The sequence below is a fragment of the Stigmatopora nigra genome, chromosome 1, assembly GCF_051989575.1.
Source record: "Stigmatopora nigra isolate UIUO_SnigA chromosome 1, RoL_Snig_1.1, whole genome shotgun sequence".
NCBI lineage: Eukaryota > Metazoa > Chordata > Actinopteri > Syngnathiformes > Syngnathidae > Stigmatopora > Stigmatopora nigra.
In genome coordinates, this window is record NC_135508.1 from 8,275,252 (window position 1) to 8,297,429 (window position 22,178).

A 22,178-nucleotide genomic window follows, 5' to 3' on the forward strand; every position below is an offset into this window, starting at 1 on the left:
GAGTTAAAATACACTCCTCTTTGCAACAAAACAGGCCATTAACTCTTACATATAACGTGATCCTAGAATACTAGTACCCTGGGATGATAGTCATTTGTTTACACCAATTACCCAGAATAGTCAAATCTAGAATGATTATCATCACCACCAACCTAAAAATATGAGTAGAAAACCAATTTTAAAAAAAAAACTTTATTCATCATATTTGGGAAATTTGTGTGAGTCCCTTGAATTTTTACAAACTCAACTAACCATCACTTTGAATATTTAGGTGATTGATCAATTTTATTTTTCACGTATCATTATAATACAGTATGCTTTTGTATGTACATTTATTTCAACTGGGACCATTTGTGATGTGAAAAACAATGACCTAATATTAACATGAAGTGACTCAGAAATTCCCTAAAAATCAATGCTGAAAAAAAACACCACAATAACCGTGTTTGTTTCTGGCTCTAAAAGCTTTTTCTGCTAAATAAACACAGGTGGAACAGAATGCTGTAATGGGTAAAGAAAAGAAAAAAACTCTTTGAAAAAGCACTTTGTCTGTTTGGATGACTCAATATCTAGTCCGCCCGACGATTAAAAAAAAAAAAAACAATTGCGGTAATATAATTTATACTTCCGTAGTTCAGCTTTTGTTCTTCATGTCCTATTTTTCTTATAAAGGTTTGGATGACTTAGCTCTAACAAGGTAAGCCATCAACCATTTTTTGACCATTAAGTGAAACACTTTAACCCATAAAACAATGACAGTAACATTTTTTGAAATTCCTCCTAATTTATAGTTATGACTCACACACTTGGGGGTAAAATGGGTTTCTCTCTACACTGAACATACACGCAGTAAATCTCATTATATAGATCCATTTTTTGACCAGATAGATATTTCATTTAATATTGCACGCTTGTAGAGTGAATAATCATTTTTGGTGGAAAAATACAATGCTGACTGCGGGTAAAAAAATCCATCCATTAGTTTTCAACACTAAATATATCAAGGTTAGGGCGCCGACTGTGCTGACTTTGGGCAAAATTTGTGATGGTAAAATGGGTCACTCGCCTGACTTCGGTGCAGGCAAGCGTGGGATCGATTCCTGCTCAGTGGCGGTATGATTGTGAGTGCAAATGGTCATCTGTATTGGAGTCGTTCAAACATGATGTTCTAATAGAAATGACCCACAAAGCCTATTATTGTACAGCCATTAGGGTGTTGGCCTCACAGTGGGGGACTCGGGTTCAAATCCAGGAGTTTGCATGTTCTTCCCGGGCCTGTGTGGGTTTTCTCTGGGTACTCCAGTTTACTCCTACATCCCAAAGACATGCATGGTAGGCTGATTGGACACTCTAAATTGCCCCTAGGTGTGAGCATTAATGGTTGTTTGTCTCCTTGTGCCCTGCAATTGGTTGGCCACCAATTCAGGGTGTCCCCCTCCGCTGGGATAGGCTACAGCACCCCTCGCAACCCTAGTGAGGATAAAGCAGTTCAGAAAATGAGATGAGATGAGAAATTCCAAGGCTTGAAGAGCAGTCCAAGATGAATAGTTGAACGAATGGATGGTCATTATTAACAAATAAAAAAAACATTTTGAGATTATTATTACAGCTACTCTCCTTCACTCTCATAGATGGCAGTCATGGGGCCAGCAAAATGACGCTGGTGAGCAAGCAAACGACAACTGGCTGACCTGGAAACAGCGTGTGTACGAGGTTGCCTGGCATGGTTGGAAGGAAGAAAGTCGGGCAAAGAGAAGAGAGGAAACAAACTCTGTCTTGTCGCCAAGGACGTGGTCACGTCTGGAAATGCTCGCGAAATATCAAAGGCCAAGTGACTGTTGACTGTACACAAAGATTGAAAGAAGCACATATCTTGGACAGGGACCGAGGCAGCAGGAGGAGTCGCCACACGAAGACGTTCGACAGCCGATAGGCGAGAGGACGGCTGTAAACGACTGCCCTTTCTCAGCAGAAGTGCCTTGAAGCTCTCGCTTTTTGACTGTCTTTTACCTCTGTGGCCTGCAAAAGTTTGTGGCGTAGGTCGGGGGCGGTCGTCAGTTGAGATACGACCAGAAGAACCTTTCCGTCCAAACATCTTTCGTTTTGACCTGAGAGAGATGGACAGATATGTTTAATGCTTTTGGAAAAAAAAAACACTTGCATTATAGTGACAAAAAGGACAGTTGTCAGGTTAGGTTAGAACTTCTTGGTTGCAGTAGGAAGACAGACACAAGACACACAACACATTGTAGACCTAGGTAGAAAAACTGGAGCCACACACAGAACGAAGCGGAGTTGAAGTGGAGAGCACTGGGTCCTCACCCAAAGCAATGGTTCTCAAACCAGGTCTCAAACATAACTGGACCCGAGACAAGTTTTGGGCCAAAATGGATTATAACATTAAACATTTAATGAAGATTTAGGTGAAAGTGGTAAAGAAATAAACATACTGCCAATGGCATTTTATCGGCGTGGTAGTTACGTGCAATTGGTTCAGTTTTATCAGGGCATCTTTCTACAGATGTTTCCCACTGTAAACGCTTTCTGGACCTAAAAGCTTTGAGAACCACTGATCTGAGCTAGGCTAGTAGAGCTAAAGCTAGGGTACAAGACTTAGACTCCACCCGTTCGCCTTAACTTACAGACAATTAAGCCGTCCCTTCCCATAATGCACTGCTTCATGAGGGAAGAAACAATCATGAGAGTCAACCGGAAGAACATGCAACATGCTACTTGTATAAAAGTGTGCGGGGCATGTCTACCTGTGGATGGCAGTGAAGAGGTCTTCAGTCGTCCGTTGTCCTGCATATCCACCAGTAAAATTGAGCGCGGGAACAGGAATACCGTCGGAATGTCCACCAGGATCCATCTCCCCAGACACATCGTCCTCCTCTTGTTGTTCTTCTATGAGGAGGTCATTCAGAGATACCGCCCCCTGCAGGTCGTCACTGGACAGGACACTGCTCAGAGAGAGGCTTCTCGGAACAATTGGGGCGCACAATTGGCCTTCCCTTCTCTCGGGTTCCGACTCTTCATCTGAAGATGAAGATGAGGATGTGGAAGGGGATGAAGAAAGCCTACTCTGCGCCATCATTAGCAGGTGCCTCCCTATTGGTCGTCTCTTCTTCCTTGTTTTTTCCTTTTTGGTGGCAGCAAACATGGTTGTCCTTCTCTGGTTCTTGTCCTGGTCCTCATGTTCACCCAGTGACTTCATCATCCTTCTGAGACATTGTCTGTCACTGTGCAACATTTGACCCGGGAAGCATTCTGTGTCTGATTCAGATGCAATCGATGCCATTCCATGCTCTCCTTTCGGATCTTCTGTGTATTCTAGAGGTTCCCTGACCCCTTGAATACTAAGATAGGGCTTCTTCGGAAGGGTGGCTTTCTTCCTCGAGCTTGCAAACTCACGTGGACTATGTGTGAAATCATCGACAAGCTGATGGTTCTCATCTTCTGGCCCATGTAATGAGAGGGATAACAGTTGGGACTCTGTCTGGTTTGCTCCTGAGGTATTATAAGATATTTTCAGACAGGAACTCTCATGTCTCGGATTGTTCTCCAGTTTAGAATAAACAGTGGGATGTATTTGGACATTTATACTTTGATCCTCTTGGTTTTCAGTATGATTATGAGTGAATACTGACTCTTCTATCCCAGATTGAGGTTGCTTTGTGTTGACATGGCCATGATGGCTCAAAGCAATATCTGGCCCAGGAGTGTCAGAATGCTCGGCATTGACTAATGAGCCATTGACTTGTTGGTTTGTAATGGAACGAAGTTTGATGCTCTGCAAAGCCTGTGCAGTAACTAGAGGGCGGGTGGCTGGGCTCTGTTTCTGACCAGGATTTTGGGATGTGCCAATGAACTGTGGCGAGCAGAATTCGCGGGGTCGGTAGGCAAGAGTAGGGGATGTGAAGAAAAGTGCGGCAGGGTGGGAGGACCGCTTGACTGCATGGGAGTATGGGGGAGGAGGGGGTCGAGATTCCAGAAAAGAAGGAAGTGGTGGTGACGGCAGTGAGGAAGGAGGAAGAGATGGAGGGAGAGAGAAAGGAGGTGGAAGATGAGAAGAAGGTGCTAGATGCGGATGACAAGGGAAATGAGATGATGGAGGAAGAGGAGGGGGAGGAGGAAGAGAAGGTGCTGGAAGATGAGTGGGTTGGAGAGGAAAAGTTGTAGAGACAGAATGAGAAGGTGGCAAAGGAGTGGGATCTAGGGATGATGGCTTGCTAGGACCTGGGTAAAAAGGAAGGGATAATGGTGGGAGGGGAGGTGGAGGTGGAGGAGGAGGATGCAAGATAGATGGAGAGGTGGGATAGGATGAAGAAGTTGGGGGAGGAAGAAGAGAAGTGAAAGGAGGCATTGGTGGTTCCAGAGGCGGTGAAGGCTGAAGAAATGAAGGTGGGAGAGGAGGGGGAGCTGGATGGGAAGTCGATGGGAAATCAGAGCAGTGAGGTGGAATTGGAGAAGGTAGTAGAGGTTTGGGATGAAGAGGTAAAGAGTGGAGAGGAGTAGGTGGGTTGGGAAGCAACTGGGCAGCAGGGTGAGCACGCTGGACAGATGAGTTGGAGGAGGAGCAAGACGATAATGAAGAAGTGGAGGAAAAAGAGGAGGAAATGGAGGAGCTCCTGTTCATTGGCTTTGGTTCCAGCTCCTTGAGGGACAGCGGCGTGGCGGTTGTGCAAGGGTAGAAGAAAGGGGAATTTTGGGGAAGGGAAAAGGCTTCCGGCATGGTGCTCTTTAGAAGATTATTGGACTGGCTGGAGAAAGTGGCGGAGGGGGAATCATAATGCAGATGTGGTTCTTCTCTTTTAGAAGGTGGAGAACCGTGTATGAGATCCACATTGGAGTTGAGGTTTGGAGAAAGCTCTTGGGTTGAAAGCGTCTGGTGATCTACACTCAAGGGTTCAAAGGTGGTGACAGAGCCACAGTCAATCCCGTTCTGGTGTCGTTCGCCAAGGTTCCGTGGTACCCAGGGGTCACACAGGGGTTGGGTCGGGGAGGAAAGACTACGCTCGAAACCGGAACTTTGTGGTAAACGACTCGACTTGCTGCGGCCTTTTCGACGCTGAAGAGAGTCAGACCGTAAAGGTGGGGGCGGGGGACGCTTGGACTTGCGGAGGGAAATACTGCGGCAGGAGGACGAGGAAGTGGTTGATCTCAATCGATTCCGTGAGGGAAACGAGGACTCATCTTCTGAGTACACCCATTCAAAGTTACATGGGGAGTCGCGTTCAGAAGAAACCATGGAAACGGAACTGGTCTCATGATGGATGGAGCTCCACTCCACACATGGTGAAAGGCTTGGCCCTCCATCCTGAGATCCTGCGTCCCCAAATGAAGTTGATGGGGAACAGTAGGGGCTGTAGATTGGAGACCTGTCACCAGGATCTAAAGAACAAGTAGTCCCCCTAGTCTGCAAACTAGAAGGGGCTTTGAGAGGACGAGGGGAGGGATATTGATTTCTTGTTCTCAGGTCACTGAGCAACAGGGGTTGAAGGTCACTGGGGAAATCCTACAATGGAGAATACGGTCTTAAATTAAGTTCAGTTCCGCATAGAATTCATAGTTATCATAACATCGGCCCTACGTGGAACAGGTAGGGGAGATGCTCTGTTTTTATTCCTTGAAGTATTTTTCAAGATGCTAGTTTGTGGAAACTGACCTGGGAACGGGAGGAGGAGGCGCTGAGTGTCCTGTAGGAAATGCTGTCGCAGCTTGTGTCCGATTCCAAGGAAGAGCTGGTGGCCATGCGGGGCAGGCTGGAGAGGCCATTGACACGTGTTGAGGTGAGTGACATCATGAGGCTGGATATGCCTTCCCCTCTTGGGGCTCGGATCTTCCTTGACAATGACTCTTTCTTTTTTCGGACTAACTCCTCCTCTTCCTGTTGCTGTGATGAAGTTGAGGACCACTCATCTACAGACAAATCTGCAGTGGAATATCAGTGAAAATATTAATCTTAATCTTAATTTAAATGGATTAAGAACTAAAACCGGTTTCCCAACTCAGGCATATATTTTCATCCGGATATAATTAGTTGATATAGTTGTTTTTAGGTTTTATCAGGTGTACAATGTTGGACAAATACTACCTTAGAAAATACTTTAAAAATACCAGCAGTAAAAAGGTCAATTGTAAGTCATGGTGGTACCTATTGGAAGATTTCTCCGACTATCGGGATTCATCCTCTGCAGTGAATTGTAATTTTAGCACTAATTAAGTCAAATTAGAATAATTCCCAGATCACTCAATGGTCTCCCGTGGTTGGGAATCGCTAAACCAATGGGATCAACCCGTACCTTGTTTCTCGATGACATCGATATAGTTCTCAGCGCCTGTCGAGCAGCGGCTTAAATTCCGAGAGCGGCGAGTTGAGGAATCTGTGTTTCCAGCCACTTTTCGGAAGCTCGCCTGCCGATCGAAACTCTGACCTGTCAAAAAATGTCAAGATATATTTTGAACAGAAAGTGAGGGTCAAGTCCCCAAATCATTTTTGAACAATTTTTGACCTGAGTATAAGTGTGGTACCCACCTGTTACGTCGATCGGAACAATTTCGGTTGTCACCGCATTTGCTTGTTGCCTCATCTTTTCCTCTGGGGTTGGGAGTTTTGAGATCGACTCTGTGGTCAAACGAAGCTCTGTCTCGCAAGCAAAAACGTCCCAACAGGAGGTCAGCTCAATGGGGTTAAGGACAAGTGGGGTCAAAGGGCGTGTGTCGTCGAGGATGGCCGTTTCCTCTTCATCCGAGGAGGCTGAGGACTGGGACAACATTGACAGTGCTTTTGTTACATTTTATGAAAGAGAGAGCTCCAAGCCAGATGGGAGAGTGCTACATTTGAAGGGAATGAGAGGCACCACGTTGATTTGTAGCTATTGATTTGGCATATCAAGCAGTGCCTACTTGTCAGGCTGGCATTAGGGGTGCTCGGACGTTTGGTCGCCGGTCTTTTGGTCGGTTTAATATCTAAGTACTGTTTAATATCTAAGTACTGTTTAATATCTAAGTACTGTTTAATATCTAATTACTGTTTAATATCTAAGTACTGTTTAATATCTAAGTACTGTTTAATACCTAAGTATTGTTTAATATCAAAGTACTGTTTAACATCTAAGTACTGTTTAATATCTAAGTACTGTTTAAAATCTAAGTACTGTTTAATATCTAAGTGCATTTGACCGGCGACCAAAAGGGACCAAAAATCCGGCGACCAAACGTCCGGTCACGGCATTAGGCATGTAAACAATGGTATGCTTACACCCTTGCTTTTAGTTTCAGGTCAATATCAAGAGGAAATGGGGATGGAGTTTTAAGACAAATCCATAAGTTGAAGGTCTAAAAAAAACGAAGATAAACTAAACCAACAGTTTATAGAGGAACTCTACCTTAGGGTACTATTCTAGTCTATTTGAACAGTCAAGGTGTCCTCCTTTACCTTTCTTTTCCAAACTGACCACTCGAGACAAACAGAGAAGCATGACTGAGGGAGAAAGTCCCAAAATGTGAACTTCTGAAGCAACAGAAGGACGAACAGAAGAAGAAGCCAGTGAGACGACTACTAAAGGGCTTGGACATCAAAACAGAGACCTTCATAATGAGGTCACATGGATTTCTTTACAATTCATAAGCTTTCATAGTTAACATTTTTGACCGGTCTTCATTCCACATATAGGGTAACGGTAACGGATGAACTGGGATTTATCTGAGAACATTTGGGTTGGGAAGCGGAATACACCCTGGACTGGTCATCACTAAGTGACAGGGGAAGGTGAAAGGTCAAGGGAACATTGACCTACATTTTGTACTAATAACCTTGTCATTAAACAACGATCTGGATTAGAACTGTCTGAAAAAGGGGGGCTAGAAACCAGTTCAGTGCGTACCCTGCCTCGAAGTGAACGATTGGTGGGATAGGCCTTCGCTCACTTGTTACCATAGCGATAATACGCCCTCTAGGAAATGGGTAGTATTTGTGGAGCATGGCTTGGCAAAGAAAATGTATATTTTCTTCTGACGAATCTGATTTGGTGGATTAAATGATGCTGAAATGGAATAATAAATTGATAGACTTTAAAAAAAATCCCATGGTGCTCACCATCTTCCTGCTTTTGTCTCTCCATCGCCTGTGCACCGTGCTCTCTGATTGGTGGGACCAGGAAGATGAGCCGGGGTTCGGGGTGCAGAGCAGAGAGGTGCTAGGTTTGCTGGCTCCATACTGGGCCACCTCGCTATATGCTACTCGTCAAAAGAAGACCAAAACAAAACATGGTGGAGTCCAAAGTCATGTTATTTTCACTAACATTGCTTGCAATGGTTTGAAAAAAATGTTTTACAACAACTTTTGAAAAGTTAAGGATGATCTTATCAAATTTGTTAATGATGTCAGGTGCATTTTTTAAATACTTTTCAACAGTTTTATCATTATGTCAAACATGCAAACAACCAATATTTAAAACATAAGCAATGATACAGTGCACTTTTTCTGGCTTACATAATTAGCCCAAATGACACAAAATAATGTTGAGTATTCCGAGACAAAAGTCAAATATGCAATAACTTAGCAAAATGGTTACAATAAAAAAATTAAAAACTTAAAACGTAACTTTTTTAGCTAATTTCTATCAAGTTTTCCAAAACAGGCATTTCAAAATAACAACCAATTTTCCTGTCACCATTACAATATCAACACTGCATGACTATGAGGGAACCATGTACTGTACAGCTATTTAACATGCACTAAAGTATCCATTTTCCCAAGGAACTGACCTTGCAAGTCCCCAGTGCTAGCGTGTGGCCTTTTCGCGGGTACGAAGAGCAGAGCCTGTTGAGACTTCTGGGTCGTATACTGAATAGACCAGCGGTCACCGTCCCTGGCTGCAAAAAAAAAAAAAAAAAAAAAAAAGAGGAGAAAATCAGGACGCACTCTGCATTATACAGAGACAGCTGGCCAAGCGGTTGCTATGGTAACCGGCCTGCCACGCACCTGACCTGTGAGCGTCCTTTACAAAAGTGAGTAGACGCATATGCACACATAAGACGAACGGATAAGACACATTCCCAGATGAAAACTGACCTGTGCTCTGTGTTAGATACTTGAAGACGCTTTTGATGGCGGCGCCGATCAGAACCATCCCGCCAACAAATCCGCACTTAAACACACGGTAGGTTGCATCCCACACGTATACACAATTAATGCAGCTGAACCGTACTGCAGCACAATGTAGTGATCCTCACGCACCTCTCTCTCTCTCTCTTTCTCTCTTTCTCTCTCTCTCTATTCTCAGTCATCCCACTGTCCCGTGCACCTTATCCCCTCCCCGCTTTCTTCTCTCTACCCTATCCCTCACAACGTCTTTCTTTTCAGCTGACTACAGGAAAAAGGCAAGCTCCACACCGGACTGGATCGGACCGGACCATCCATTAGGGCAAACAACAATTCAATCTCACACTATCCCATCACTCACTCTTTTCACTCTACTCCAGATACACATGCTGGCAGTCAGCCAGCACTCGTGTGCCCTTCGTGGGTTTTATCAGGTGGAAAGGGTTATATGCAAATGTGCCTTACAGCAATCCATGTTCAAAGTGTGCTTAAAAAAAACACAAGGAGACGGACAACCAATCATTTGGGGGAATTTAAATGGTCCAATCAGGATACTCTGCCTGTTTTGAGGATGTGGGAGGAAAAATCGGAGTACCCGGAGAAAACCCACGCACATGCAAACACCACACAGGAAGATTAGAATTTGCCAGTGATTGAACCCTCGATTTCAGACCTGTGAGGCGGACGCTCTAACCACTCTACACCAAACCACCGACAAATATAAATATATTTTATGTACTCCTAGATTATTTTGCTCTGTGTAGTGCTTAATTTATTCCCTGCCTTTGACAGTTATAAACATCAAATCCATATTGATGGTATTGAATGATTGTGTTTCACTGTCATTGAGGACGATAGACGACCAATCCCTTTTGATTGCGAGGGCTGGCACGTATTGTTCTGTCAATCTTTTTGAACCCAGTTCCGATCTTTTGATTAACAAAGTATATAGAAGGATTTGAAGCTGGCCTCGGACTCATTTGAGTCTTGATTTACACTGGTGTAAATGATTTGAACACCTTTACCTCAAGTCCCAAACTGAGGTGTTCTGTCCAAGAAGTGTGCCAATTATGTATCGAGGCCAGTGGAGCAACTAATTACTGTGATCTTGGTGCCTGACATCTTGTCATTTTGCTATGCGGGTTTAATTAGTTGAAATAATGACATAGTAAGTAGGTCGCATTGTTACTGCTGGAAAAAGATACCAATTCACTTTGTTCAATGAAATTTTGTGAGAATTTTCTCCAAATTTCTTACTGTAATAGGATTTTTTTAAAAAAGTAGAAAATGCTTGCAAATGTTATCCAATGAATTGATTTCATTCAGTGATTTTTTTTCTTCGCGTACCAGGAAGGGAGCTTGCGTATCATTGAATCGGTTTTAGCGTAATGTTTTGCCAGATTTGGATGAGGTTTTGAATGAAGCCGAGAGCACGTGAGGCTCACTCACAGTTGCAGCTGCCTAGTAGCGGCTGTAAAGGGTAAAGCCATCTGTCTTCAAAATGAGCTGTTAGCCTCACGTATGGGCCTGTGGTTAATCCGTAACAAACACACACACACACACACACACACACACACACACACAAGCTCTCAGAAAGCAGGGTTAATTCAAGTGTTTTGCACTTTCAAGTTCAACAGATCATCTTGAAGTTTTTTGGTCAAAGAAAGAAAAATAAAAAAAAATAAAAAAAATCTCTTTAACTGGTACAAATAATGTGTCTGAATGGTTTAGTGATTTAGCCTCAATTCTTATGAAAAATCTTGAACATGCTTGTTATGAATTAGCAGTACTTTTCTGTATGTGCATGATAGTATTCATTTGTATTGATTGGATTATTATATATATATATATATATATATATATATATATATATATATATATATATATATATATATATATATATATGATTTTGTTAAATCTTAATACCAGATCAACACGTACAAGTCAGTCCTGATACAAAAAACATTAGCCAAACACTGTCTAAAACTGGCCTACTTGTGTGTGTGTGTGTGTGTGTCATTGTTTACCTTCAACCATCACAAGGGACTAAAAATGGAAATTAGCCTTTGGCTATAACCTTACATATTTACATATATTTGCTCATTAATGTCATGTCTCTTAAATTAAATAAATTAAACAAACAAAGTGTTTTTTGTTGTTGTTTTCTTTTTTGCAAAGAGCGATTGAGTGGGTCTGCATCACATGGTGTGCGGTGGACATTTATTGCGGGAAATTAACGTTTTTTTTACGCGCAACTTAGCAAGTCTGGATCGTGCCTTTCAAAATTTGGCAACTATAACATCTTGATGTTGTTCCATAAAAACAAAGTCAGGCAAATATCTTGCGTGTAACGTACCTGTCGGCAGAAGTGGGGTTGTCTCCTTCTGTTGTTTCTTCTTAAAACCAAAGAGTTTCCTCTTCTGCCTTCTACTGGTCTCATAGCCATACTGTGGCGGTACCTCGAACTCTCTGCTAATAGACGTCGCTTTCGGAAGGGTGTAGCCAAGACGAGGCTCCGGGGTCGGAGAGCAGGAGCTGGTCCGTCGCCACTGGTTGACGGTGTTGCGGGAAACCGGAGGGGAATGCGCCGATTGAAAGTCTACGGAAAATGGTGCTTTGCCAAGAGCCTCCGTTGGGACGCATGTGTAGATTTGGGGCTGTGGCGACTGCCGCTGGACATACCAGGGGCTGCGTTGTTGGGGGTGCGGTGGAAGAGGCCTTTTGTCCTCAGAAGGGGACCATCCGGCCACCCCTGCATTTCTTCCCCAAATAGCCTCATGGTGCTGGTGGATTTTAGCCGTTAGCAGACGTCGACGAAGACTGCCTTCTGTCTTGGGCTGAAGTGGGGCGATCTTACGAGGAAGAAGTTGGTCTCGGTCTTCGTCGGGCCTGGAATTCCAGCACTGGGACGCCACACGGTTGCCCGTCCCGTCGCCACCCAAACAGTCCACGTAAGATATCATCCTGCCGTGGACATTGACTAGCCGTTGGAAGAAAGGCTTCACAGATTAGTACTTTTCTACAAAACAAAATGCTATCTCTTGGGTTTTTTTTGTAGTCAGCTGCAGCTGGAGTTTAAAAACAATCCTTCCACGCCAGTCGCAACCCGTCTGACCTTGCTGGAGTGCGGTAGCATCAGAATACAAATGGGATCTTTCCCTGAGTGTGGCCCGTGTGTTGCTAATCTACTAATGAGGATTATCCAGGTCTGCAGATGGCCACTGACCTGAACACATGTTGTTCCATCTTGAATTCCAGAGTCAACCTGGCTTGAACCTTCTTTGGAACTGGGACCCTGATGTGACCGTCCTTCGTGACGGCGTGCATCACATCGGACTGAGAAGTTTAGAGCGTGTCGTCACTCGCTGCTTAAGTCTGCCTAAATACAGTCAGAGAAACTGTCGCAGGTGGCAAAAGAACTCACCCGGTAACCTACATCTGGTCCAGCTCAAGAAGTGTCACATGACAATCCAAGCAATGGGAAAGATATGTCAAAACCATACAGGGAAGTATGTTAACTATAATCACTTAATCACAATTTGGACATAGTTTTTGCTCAAAGAGATCCCAAGAAAGATTTTAAAAGCAATCATTTGCAGCACTTTGAATTAAATTGAATGCCTTTATTGTCATTATACAAGAATAATGACATTTAAAGATATACCACAAAGTTCCCAAATAAAAACCACAAAAAACCAGTAGATACATAATCAACAAACAATAATAATAAATAAAATATCAAGAAAAAAGTAATGAATAAGTAGTCAACATGATAAATAAGTAGTAGTCCCAATAGAAAAAGAAGTTTGAGAGATTACGTGGATTTTGTTTGAGTTTTATTATATTATTATTATTGGTAGTTGTATATACAAGTAAATTCAATATATACTGCGGGTTACACTCCATCACAGTAGATGGCGGTAATGTGCTTGAACATTAGATGCCGCTCGCCAATAAACACAACGAATAATAGAAAAACATGTTTTATTATTTATTTATTCTATCATCGTTTTTTTTTCGGATTTTCTACATCTACCGATCAACAAGTTTGACAACTGGAGCGGGATCCGACGCTGAAGTATGAAAAGGCACCGCAATATCTCTTTTTCTAAAGGGAAACGATCAATACCAAAACCAAACTAATACCTGTATTGTTCAATTAACTAATAACATTTTACCTCATTGTAATACGTAATTAAAATCTAATGCAGTGGGTGACGATTTTCCGCACTACACTGCATTACTGCGCATTTAGTTCACACTTGTGAACATTTTGAACCAGGTTTATCCTTTTAAAACGGAATTAGATCATGCAGATTTCTTGATTAAACACTTGCGTTCAGGTTGCGTTGTTCAATTATGAACATTTGTTCATTTAGCAGAAGTGTCATTTTGTTTACTGTTAATAGAAAAGATGCGTGCATGAAAAATGACTTTATTTGCCTTTTTAGGGTGTTTTGTCAGGTGGATATTGGGTAAATGCTGTCTGGGCAATAACATATAATGGGATTATCAGGAGTCTGCGTTTTATAATATGCGTTCTGCGTCTTATAATATGCATTTTCATCTTTTGAATGAATATTATAACCAGGATACAATTTCTACGTAGAAAAAAATGCCACCGCCTTCCCTTTGAATCATAAATGTAATACATTTCGTGACGACTACCCACTAGTCCTTCAATGCACCTTTAAAATGAGTGAATATGTAAATGGAATTTGTGTAAAACAAAAAGGTTTCTATCTAATTTTACCTCTCCTCCCATTGGCTCCCAGCTGAACAGTCATGTCGACCCCCCAAGTCACTCGAGGAGATTCCCGCAGCGGCGTGGCCTTCCACCTCCAGTGTCCCCTCTGTGGCAACTTTGCAAAAAGCCACGCCCATCAGTTGTCCCACATTGCCGCCGCCCATCCCACCTTGCTGGACGGGGTAGGCATGGGTCGCTTAGGCAACATCGTGATGTACCAGAGCGTCGCTCGGCTCTTCCACTGCGCCGAGTGCTTTTTCACCACTGGCGATTTCAACAAACTCTACCAGCACATCATTGGCGAGCACTGCATGGACGAGGCGGTGGCGGTTGCGTCTGGAGGAGTTGATGGGGAGGACAATGGGAGTGAGAAGGAAAGAAAGGAAGGAGGAATAGAGGTGAAAGAAGGTGAGGAGGAAGCCAAGGAAGAAGATGAGGGGGGAAAAGAAGTGGACTTGGAAGTAGAGGAGGAGGTAGAAGAAGGAAATGGGAAAGTAGAGGAAGTGGCTGAGCCTGTGAAAGAACTTAACGATGATTTTGAGAACTGTCCAGAAAAGAATAGCATTTTGGAGGTGAAGAAGGAAGACTGTCCCTCTGAAAAAAGTGTGGGAAACACCAACGAAAGCGTGTTTCTGTTTGACGGCGAAACGTACCGCTGTTTAATTTGCGGCTGGTGGAAAAGCAAGCTGAAAGGGGTGTCCGTCAACCATGCCACGCGAAAACACAGCATCCCCAGAGAGTTTGCCATCCAAAGGATCAAACAAGAAGTCCCCGCGTCCATCTCCGCCCCGCCACCCAAACGCCGTTCGAAAGGTGGCGTGGATGAAGAGGAGGAGGACGGACTGTGTGCCGATCTTCTCAAAGAGGAAATGGAGGTGACCGCTAAAGTGGTCCGGTATAGCTCGAACCGCTACGTCTGTCTGATATGCGGCTGGAAGGCCAAAATGAAAGGTGGGTCCTCCGAAAGCTTTCAAATTCTCACTCGCTTTGATTGATTTTTTTTTCACGACCTCATTTATTTACATATGTCGCAAAAGAATGATGACTGAATTGAGGGTGCGGCTTATATGTGAACAAATTAGACTTAACATACAGGAAACTGCAAGGTAACAAAGAAGAAATGCCATAATGCAAGACATGTGGTTTTATATGGTCATTTAAATTAAAAACATATCTTGCATAAAACATGAATAAACTCAGTTACTTGTGCCCAGTGCTCGGACGTTTGGTCGCGGGTCTTTAGGTCGCCGGTCAAATGATGACAGAGAGTTTACTGTTGAAGCCAGCTCTCAAAATTATAGCCATGAGAGAGAGAGTTTAATATCTAAGAGAGAGAGTTTAATATCTAAGAGAGAGTTTAATATCTAAGAGAGAGTTTAATATCTAAAAGAGAGAGAGAGTTTAATATCTAAGAGAGTTTCATATCTAAGTACTGTTTAATATCTAAGTACTGTTTAATATCTAAGTACATTTGACCAGCGACCAAAAGAGACCAAAAGACCGGCGACCAAACGTCCGGTGACGCATGTGACCGCCATTGCTCGCTCCGGGCGCCACCATCTTACCTAAGGATGGCAAACTAGACTTCCTTTTTGAATTTGTCTATGTGAAGGCAACACCCTTTCGGATTGTGCAATCCAGCAAACGACCCTTTCGATTCATACAGTATGTCAGAAATACCACGTGGGAAGATTTTTCTTAAGATTTGCCCTTCAAAGTAACACTGAACATTGCAAATCAGGGGGCGTCTTATTACCAGAAATTGCCAAATTCAACAATTTGAAGTGTGAGGCTTATATACAGGAAAATACTTACCGAGTGAACTCTGGTGCAGGTTTCGCCATCAGCCACGTGGTACGAAGTCACGACGTGGAGCGGGCGTACCGCTGCAAAGACTGCAGCGCAACTTTCTTCCTACCCAGCCGGCTCCAGCAGCACATGCGGGCGGCTCACCGGCCGGGGCGCTTCACTTGCCCCTTCTGCTGCTTCAGGTCGCAAATCCTGGCCGGCCTCCGGCGCCACTGCAGCCGCTGCATCGCCCGGGAAGAAGGGGAAGGGATTACGTTGGTGTTGGGCGAGCAGGAAGCAGGGGAGGTGGTCGTCATCAAGGAGGAGACCAAGGAGACCCGAGCTGGCAGGAAAAGAGCCAAGAGGCTGATTGAAGAAGGAGATGATGAAGATGAGCTCACCTTCTAAGTTGTGGAAAGTTATGGACCATCAGACGGTTCAGTTCTGTCACAAACTAATGGCCTGTCATTCCAGAACTGGAGAACGTTCGACGTACCACAGTGCAAATTTGAAATAATCTGTCTGGACTATACTGTAAAATGCCATTTTTCTCTTTTCTCGCCAATGCAATGACCAAATTGAATCACAAAAAAGTGAGTCATCTTCAACTCTTTTTGTGCCATATTCCAAAAAGAGAACCTATCCAATTTTGGTTATATTTTGACTCATCTTTCAAGTTGAACGAATTTCGTCTAGATAATCTTGTACAGCATATGACAGAATTTTGTTAAAAAATACTAAGCTCCTGCCTCATTCTGTTCTTTAGTAAAATGGTAAAATGCGGAGAATCAAGTGAAGCCTGAAAAGCTTGTTATTCTCTCACTTTTAAATTTCTGTGTGCAATTAATTAATTAAAACCTACAGTCATCATGGCTAAGAATTGGGTCCCATGAAATATGGTCACTGGCACTCTATATTTAAACTAGATGGCAATGTCATTTTTAAAAATCAAATATATTCTATTTCTATTCCCAAAGCCACTCATTTGGATTGGAGAAGAATCGAGACCGGACGTTTGGTCGCCGGTCAAATGTACTTAGATATTACACAGTACTTAGATATTAAACTCTCTCATGAATATAATTTTGAGAGCTGGTTTCAACAGTAAACTCTCTGTCACTATTTGACAGGCGACCAACAGACCGACGACCAAACGTCCTAGCACCCAAAAAAATACATCTCAAACGAAACGTCCAGTTGACCAAACAGCGGTTGGCGTCAAAGTGTAGTAGTGATGAATATTTATTGAATCATCAATACAAACCCCCGAAAAAAAAACAATGCCACCGATGGCATTAGAGTGATGCATCACTTTACCACAAAAAACTGCAAGAAAACAGCAATGATGTCAACACGCTTCCCGATCTGAAAAGTATAGCTGAAGGCAGGAAAAAAAAGGTCTTTTTAGCCACCAAAAAGCAACTGATTGAGTGCAACATTTGTTCTGCGGCATTAAACTAAAGCCTGTTTACAATCGCCCTTTCACAATAAAAGACTGCCATCAAACTTAAGCACTGAATAAAATGTCCCCCCCCCCCAGCCTAACCCAAAAATAGACTGTCATAAAGCAACAAATAATTGATTTTGTTGGAGCTGCTGGCAGCCCAAAAATTCAAAAAAAAGAAGAAAATCAAAGTGACTCTTGGCCTGGTGTGAGGCTTTTGTGGAAATCTTGAAAAAAGCTATACAAGTGGCATCAAATTGTGCAGACGAGAGAAGCTGCAAGGCAACAGCATTTTTTCCTTCCTTCTTTCCTATGGCTTTCCCCAAATCCACCAGCAAGCAAGCATAAAGGATCAGATATGCCGGTGGCACCACGCTCCCTCCAAGGCGGCCATGTTGATCCCCCTCAGACTGTTGTAGTCGTCTTCGTCGCCGTTTCCGCAGTCGCTCTCGTCGCCGTCGTTGAATCCCGACGTGTAGTCGCCGGATTCCTGGCGGGGGAAGTTCGGCACTTTATCGATATTTTTCTTCGCCGTGGCTTCATTTTTACTCACCGTTCGCAAAACGGGTTCTCGGAATGGCGGACAGACCATCTGGAAGCGAGGAATTGCTACGTTGAACACTTCTTTGCTGTCTGAAATGAGTAGAAAAACGCAGAGATGTCAAAATATCGTTAGACCAGTGGTGTCAAACATTCGGCTCGCGGGGCGGATCCGGCCCGTCTGGTGGTTTGGTACGGCCCGGGGAAGAAAGCTGCATTGTATAAAAAAAAAAATCGGAATTTTCTTTAAAATTTGTAGTTCTTGTAATATCCGCTAGGGGCGCAGTGTTTTAGTATGTGCAGACAACATGAATTGACATTTATTTATGTTTGTATGTTATTCTCTTGTTCATAATATATTGTTCATAATGTAAAAGGAAAATTCTGTTAATAAACCTATTGATTATTTACTCATTCTTTGCATTAATTATTAGTATTAGTGACTAATACAAAGGAAAAAAGTGGGCTTATTGTTAGTTCTATGTAATTTTGCAATGAGCTGGTCCGGCCCGCTTGATCTCAAGTTAAGCTGTATTCGGCCTGCAGACCAAAGGGAGTTTGACACCCCTGCTTTAGACTATTAATCACGGACCAAAAAAAACAAACAAATCTCTTCATTTTTTTCTTACCAAGCCTGTGGAAAGTGTAATGTCCCTCCATGTACTCTGATGGCGTGGAGAAGGTCGTACAGCTGGCGTATTCGTGTACTTTTCCTGGCGTCATAACTGGAAACTCTCCTGCTTACACACACACACTTAATAGCTCACCACATCCAACGGATTCAACCTCACGGCCAATCCACATGTCGCCAGTTGCGTACCGACCACGCCCGGCCCTTGCACTTCCTCCACGTTGCCGTCAGACGTGGTAATCTTCCAGTAGCGGCTGTCCAGTTGGCACGCCACCTCCGGCGGCGCGCTGCTGGACATCTCTATTCTGAAGAGTGCATTTTGGGTGTGAAACTTGGCCACGGCGTGAATGGACCAACGAGAGAGGCGAGAAATACTACCTAATACGGTAAGTGAAGAAAAAGTGCGGTGGGTGAACTGAGGAAAGCTCAGGCAGGAAGGAGGTAGAAACGGATACGGTGATGTCTCCGGTGGTCGTCACGCAGCTTTTATCGTGCACGTACCTGCGGGGAGTGACATCATTTTATCATGAATAATTTTTCTTGAAATACACGGAAACCACGCACTATTAATTGTGCTGATTGTTCACAGCCGGCCAATTATTCACATGACTATTCACTAAAGACAAAAGTGACGATACATGTTAAAAATTGGATCGCATGGAATTGTTTTTCCCTGCTGGCCGTTTATAAAACTACAAATTACAATTGGAAATATAGTTGTTAAAACAAAAGCAAGACATTTAATTCGCACAGATCAGGCAACTGAAATCATTCCAAGTTTAATATTATTCAACTAATAAAGATTTTATGACATCTTAACAAAGTCTTAAAAGTTTAACCCCTCTCAAATTCAGGTAGAGAACTAATCCCATTCCTATTCCATATTAAAAAAAATAATAATAAATAGATGCAGTATGCTCCTGCACTGCTTCCGTTTACATGTTACACTACTATTACATAATTATTGTGACATGGTCACTTGAATGTCTATTAAAAATGAAGAAAAGGCTGTTTTCTTAACCACATAATAAGAAATGGATTACTTAGTGGCATATCGTTATTGAGGTGAGATTTGTTTTCTCCCGAGCAAATAATTCAGCTCGTAATTTAAGGTAGTTTTGCCCAAACAATTCCAAATCCAAGGTCACGCATCTCCAAACGTCAAAAATGGTCTCTCACCTGAAAATCTGATCGCGGATGATGGGGTACTCTCCCGTAACCACATTGTTGACATAGGTGGTGAACCACTCCAAAAAGGAGGAACCTGAAGCATAGACGCAAACACGTGAACATTGACCCGTTATTAAGTGCGCCAACTAACCCACCTGTGATGAACATGTCTACGGCAGAGGGGTCTTGGGCAGTCTGATCCTGGAGGAGAGAAATATGCAGTGAAGTTGCACTCCACAGGGGGGCCTCGTTCTGTTCAAGTGGACTCACGGGGCAAGGGTAGAAGCTCTCAAACATGCGCCGCCCTTCACTGTGTTCCAGGGCCATGTATTGGCTGAGGCCCGTGTGGAAGCAGAAGGTGAGTGGAAGGCAGCGTCTCATCCCTTTTCTCAGCTGGAAACCTCCCGCCGCCGTCTCCACGTCGACCAGCACTTCCGAGCGGTAGTGATTGGACAGCGACATGCTGCCCATTAGGCTGACGGGACGCACACATTTAGGATAAAGAGACATTTCCAATCAATACAATGCCAGTCAAACCAACATGGATAAAAACAGACAAATGCACCGTTTACTGCAAAAAATATCATTTTAAAATTGGAATTCTGGGCGTAGTGTTTAACTCTCTGGAAGCAATTGTTGGCATTGATGGCGAGAAATTTCTGTAAATGTTCATGTTTCACTGCAATTGACAGTACTAAACATCCATACGTTATTCAGTCATGAAATTAATTTGTGCATTCACCCATGTTATACAAAATTGGACATATAGTGGCCTAAAATGGCAGACAATGAATTGAATGTGTGCCCTGTAACAGTTACAAATATAATATCTTCATGAAATGGTTCATTTAATTGCATGACGTTGAGCAATGTTTTGCTTTTATTTTGATTTAATTAGCTTGCCCATCAAAAAGGCGAAAGACAGCTGGTAAAAATGCCTATGTCAGATGATTGATGAAAAAATTTACAGTAAGGTTGGAAAGTGAGTATTTCGTAGCTGTCTGATCAAGGACAAAATAATGATTAAACACACACAAAAAATCAGTGTTAAAGAGCACCGACATTTTGTGACATGAGCTGTATTTTCCTGATAAAATTGTATTTTTCCCCCCTAGAATTTATAAGATAATTTCCTTTGGGAAAAGCATATGATAAAAGTCTTGTCTATCCCTTTAACCAACCAATGTATCGTTACACCCCTAGTTTAGAGTTAGCCACGGGGAGAAATCCTCCAAAATACTGACCCGGGGATCACCAGCATCTGGCCGTTGTGGATGCGGTACGAGCAGCGGTAGTCGTCCGGGAGACGACATCCTATCTGAGCCTCGATGCTGCTCAAGTCGGCCTCTGTGGCACCTTCTGGAGACCAATCAGATTAAAAAACACATTTAAAAAGCCCCTCAAACACAGATATATGGCATTGAGGAACATTATATATTGATATATTAATAATAAGTGTGTCTGGTGACATCACCTTTCAACGATGCGATCATGCGCGGACAACTCTGCCTCAGGAAAGTGGTTAGCTGTTCCCATGCTAGTTTTAAAACCGAATAGTACTTGATGTAGCGACCAAGGTCAGCGTAGTACTGCTTGAAGAGTTCGTACCACGAGTGCCCGCTTTGCAGGCGCTCTTCCCTAAAAAGCCACACAAATGTAAACAACCAGTTGTGAAAGAAAAAGTAGTGTATATTTAAAATCTGGGGCTATGAAGTCGAAATATTTACTCTTTGATGAGCCAGTGTTTGGAACACAGTGACCTCCATAGCGGATTGTGTTTGGACAACTCATTAAGCCTTCTGTTGGTGGAACTGATGCTGCAGATCGAACAGAAAAACACATTTATGGTAAATATCACACAATAACAAATATTTGAAATGACTACTGAAGTGGAAAAAAATCATCTTCTTCTGTACATCACTACAGAACAATAAAATGCATTTAATATAGTAATCAAAATACACGTAACACAAAACTTGTGTCATCTTTAGGTGTCAATAAGTGGCTAAACTATCACATTCGTCTTGATTTTTTCCAGTAACTTTACAGCATTCAACTCACTGCCTCTGCGTATTTATATTGTGTTTATTAAGGCGTACATGTTTTATCAAAAAACTGCTTTTGCTATTATACTTGGATTTTGTACTAGTTGGCAGGACGCTAGTTGTTGTTAGCCGTGTTAGCTCCATCGGGTCCCTTCACTATTTGTTTGTTTTCGGGAGAGAAATAACTAGCAAGTCATAGCTGCTGCGACCGGATAAACCGTCCGGGTAACACGTACTTACTGGATCAAGTCTCGAAGGTCGAGAAAGGACAATATATGCAAGAGCGGGTCTGAAGGAAGCAGTTCCATCCGAAACTCTGCAGCCATTGTTGACAAGCTTGTGTTCTTCTTCTTCTACTCAGTGAGCGACTAATAGCGGCAATTGATTTAAAGGGACGGTGTCGCCACCAAGTGGATGCAACGAACACCAACAAAAACAAGATTACAGAACCGCCTGGAGGTTTGGATAGCAGCTTTATCGCCACCAGCACAGGAGATAATCTACTATTTTGGAAAGTGTTATGCTATACTTCTTTCTCAACGGGTTCCAAAATCATTTAATTGAATGCTTTTATTATAATGAAATTTAAAGCTTCACCAAGGAAGTGCACAAATCATAACAACAAACAAACAAATGAAAAGTCAATAAATATTAACTATGAATAATAAAGAAATAAGTCATACATAAATAAGTAGAAAAGTGCACAA

The 22,178-nt window shown here is 42.9% G+C and overlaps 4 protein-coding genes across 4 annotated transcripts; 1 reads left to right on the forward strand and 3 right to left on the reverse strand.

Annotated features, from left to right (window-relative positions):
* Positions 1-266: 266 nt before the first annotated feature.
* Positions 267-4,206, reverse strand: LOC144201990 (uncharacterized). The gene is made up of 2 exons (XM_077724899.1): positions 2,763-4,206; positions 267-2,108 (listed from the first exon to the last, which is right to left on the reverse strand). Exons 1-2 carry the CDS (start codon positions 3,296-3,298, stop codon positions 1,610-1,612), a joined length of 1,035 nt encoding a protein of 344 aa, XP_077581025.1. The 5' UTR covers positions 3,299-4,206; the 3' UTR covers positions 267-1,609.
* LOC144204975 (uncharacterized) lies at positions 3,652-12,378 on the reverse strand. The gene is made up of 9 exons (XM_077728978.1): positions 11,463-12,378; positions 8,770-8,877; positions 8,099-8,238; positions 7,439-7,513; positions 6,536-6,764; positions 6,303-6,434; positions 5,666-5,931; positions 4,237-5,515; positions 3,652-3,695 (listed from the first exon to the last, which is right to left on the reverse strand). Exons 1-9 carry the CDS (start codon positions 12,067-12,069, stop codon positions 3,652-3,654), a joined length of 2,880 nt encoding a protein of 959 aa, XP_077585104.1. The 5' UTR covers positions 12,070-12,378.
* Positions 12,379-13,871: 1,493 nt separating this feature from the next.
* Positions 13,872-16,309, forward strand: LOC144204371 (uncharacterized). The gene is made up of 2 exons (XM_077728342.1): positions 13,872-14,804; positions 15,688-16,309. Exons 1-2 carry the CDS (start codon positions 13,892-13,894, stop codon positions 16,047-16,049), a joined length of 1,275 nt encoding a protein of 424 aa, XP_077584468.1. The 5' UTR covers positions 13,872-13,891; the 3' UTR covers positions 16,050-16,309.
* Positions 16,310-16,865: 556 nt separating this feature from the next.
* Positions 16,866-21,845, reverse strand: fbxo3 (F-box protein 3). The gene is made up of 12 exons (XM_077728331.1): positions 21,712-21,845; positions 21,154-21,243; positions 20,901-21,064; positions 20,671-20,785; positions 19,697-19,901; positions 19,582-19,627; positions 19,436-19,520; positions 18,635-18,757; positions 18,446-18,561; positions 18,255-18,362; positions 17,639-17,718; positions 16,866-17,575 (listed from the first exon to the last, which is right to left on the reverse strand). The coding sequence occupies exons 1-12, from the start codon at positions 21,795-21,797 to the stop codon at positions 17,438-17,440; spliced, it is 1,356 nt and encodes a 451-aa protein (XP_077584457.1). The 5' UTR covers positions 21,798-21,845; the 3' UTR covers positions 16,866-17,437.
* Positions 21,846-22,178: the final 333 nt, after the last annotated feature.

Coding starts and splice junctions, on each gene's coding strand:
- LOC144201990 (XM_077724899.1), bottom strand. CDS start 3,298: ATGGCATCGATTGCATCTGAATCAGACACAGAATGCTTCCCGGGTCAA. Junction 2,109..2,762: donor CTCTTCACTGCCATCCACAG/GTAGACATGCCC, acceptor CATCTCTCTCAG/GTCAAAACGAAAGATGTTTG.
- LOC144204975 (XM_077728978.1), bottom strand. CDS start 12,069: ATGATATCTTACGTGGACTGTTTGGGTGGCGACGGGACGGGCAACCGT. Junction 6,765..7,438: donor GGTCAGTTTGGAAAAGAAAG/GTAAAGGAGGAC, acceptor ATGTTGTCCCAG/TCCTCAGCCTCCTCGGATGA. Junction 3,696..4,236: donor ATCCCTTCCTTTTTACCCAG/GTCCTAGCAAGC, acceptor TATTGCTTTGAG/CCATCATGGCCATGTCAACA.
- LOC144204371 (XM_077728342.1), top strand. CDS start 13,892: ATGTCGACCCCCCAAGTCACTCGAGGAGATTCCCGCAGCGGCGTGGCC. Junction 14,805..15,687: donor CTGGAAGGCCAAAATGAAAG/GTGGGTCCTCCG, acceptor ACTCTGGTGCAG/GTTTCGCCATCAGCCACGTG.
- fbxo3 (XM_077728331.1), bottom strand. CDS start 21,797: ATGGCTGCAGAGTTTCGGATGGAACTGCTTCCTTCAGACCCGCTCTTG. Junction 21,065..21,153: donor AAACACTGGCTCATCAAAGA/GTAAATATTTCG, acceptor GTGGCTTTTTAG/GGAAGAGCGCCTGCAAAGCG. Junction 20,786..20,900: donor CATGATCGCATCGTTGAAAG/GTGATGTCACCA, acceptor ATTGGTCTCCAG/AAGGTGCCACAGAGGCCGAC.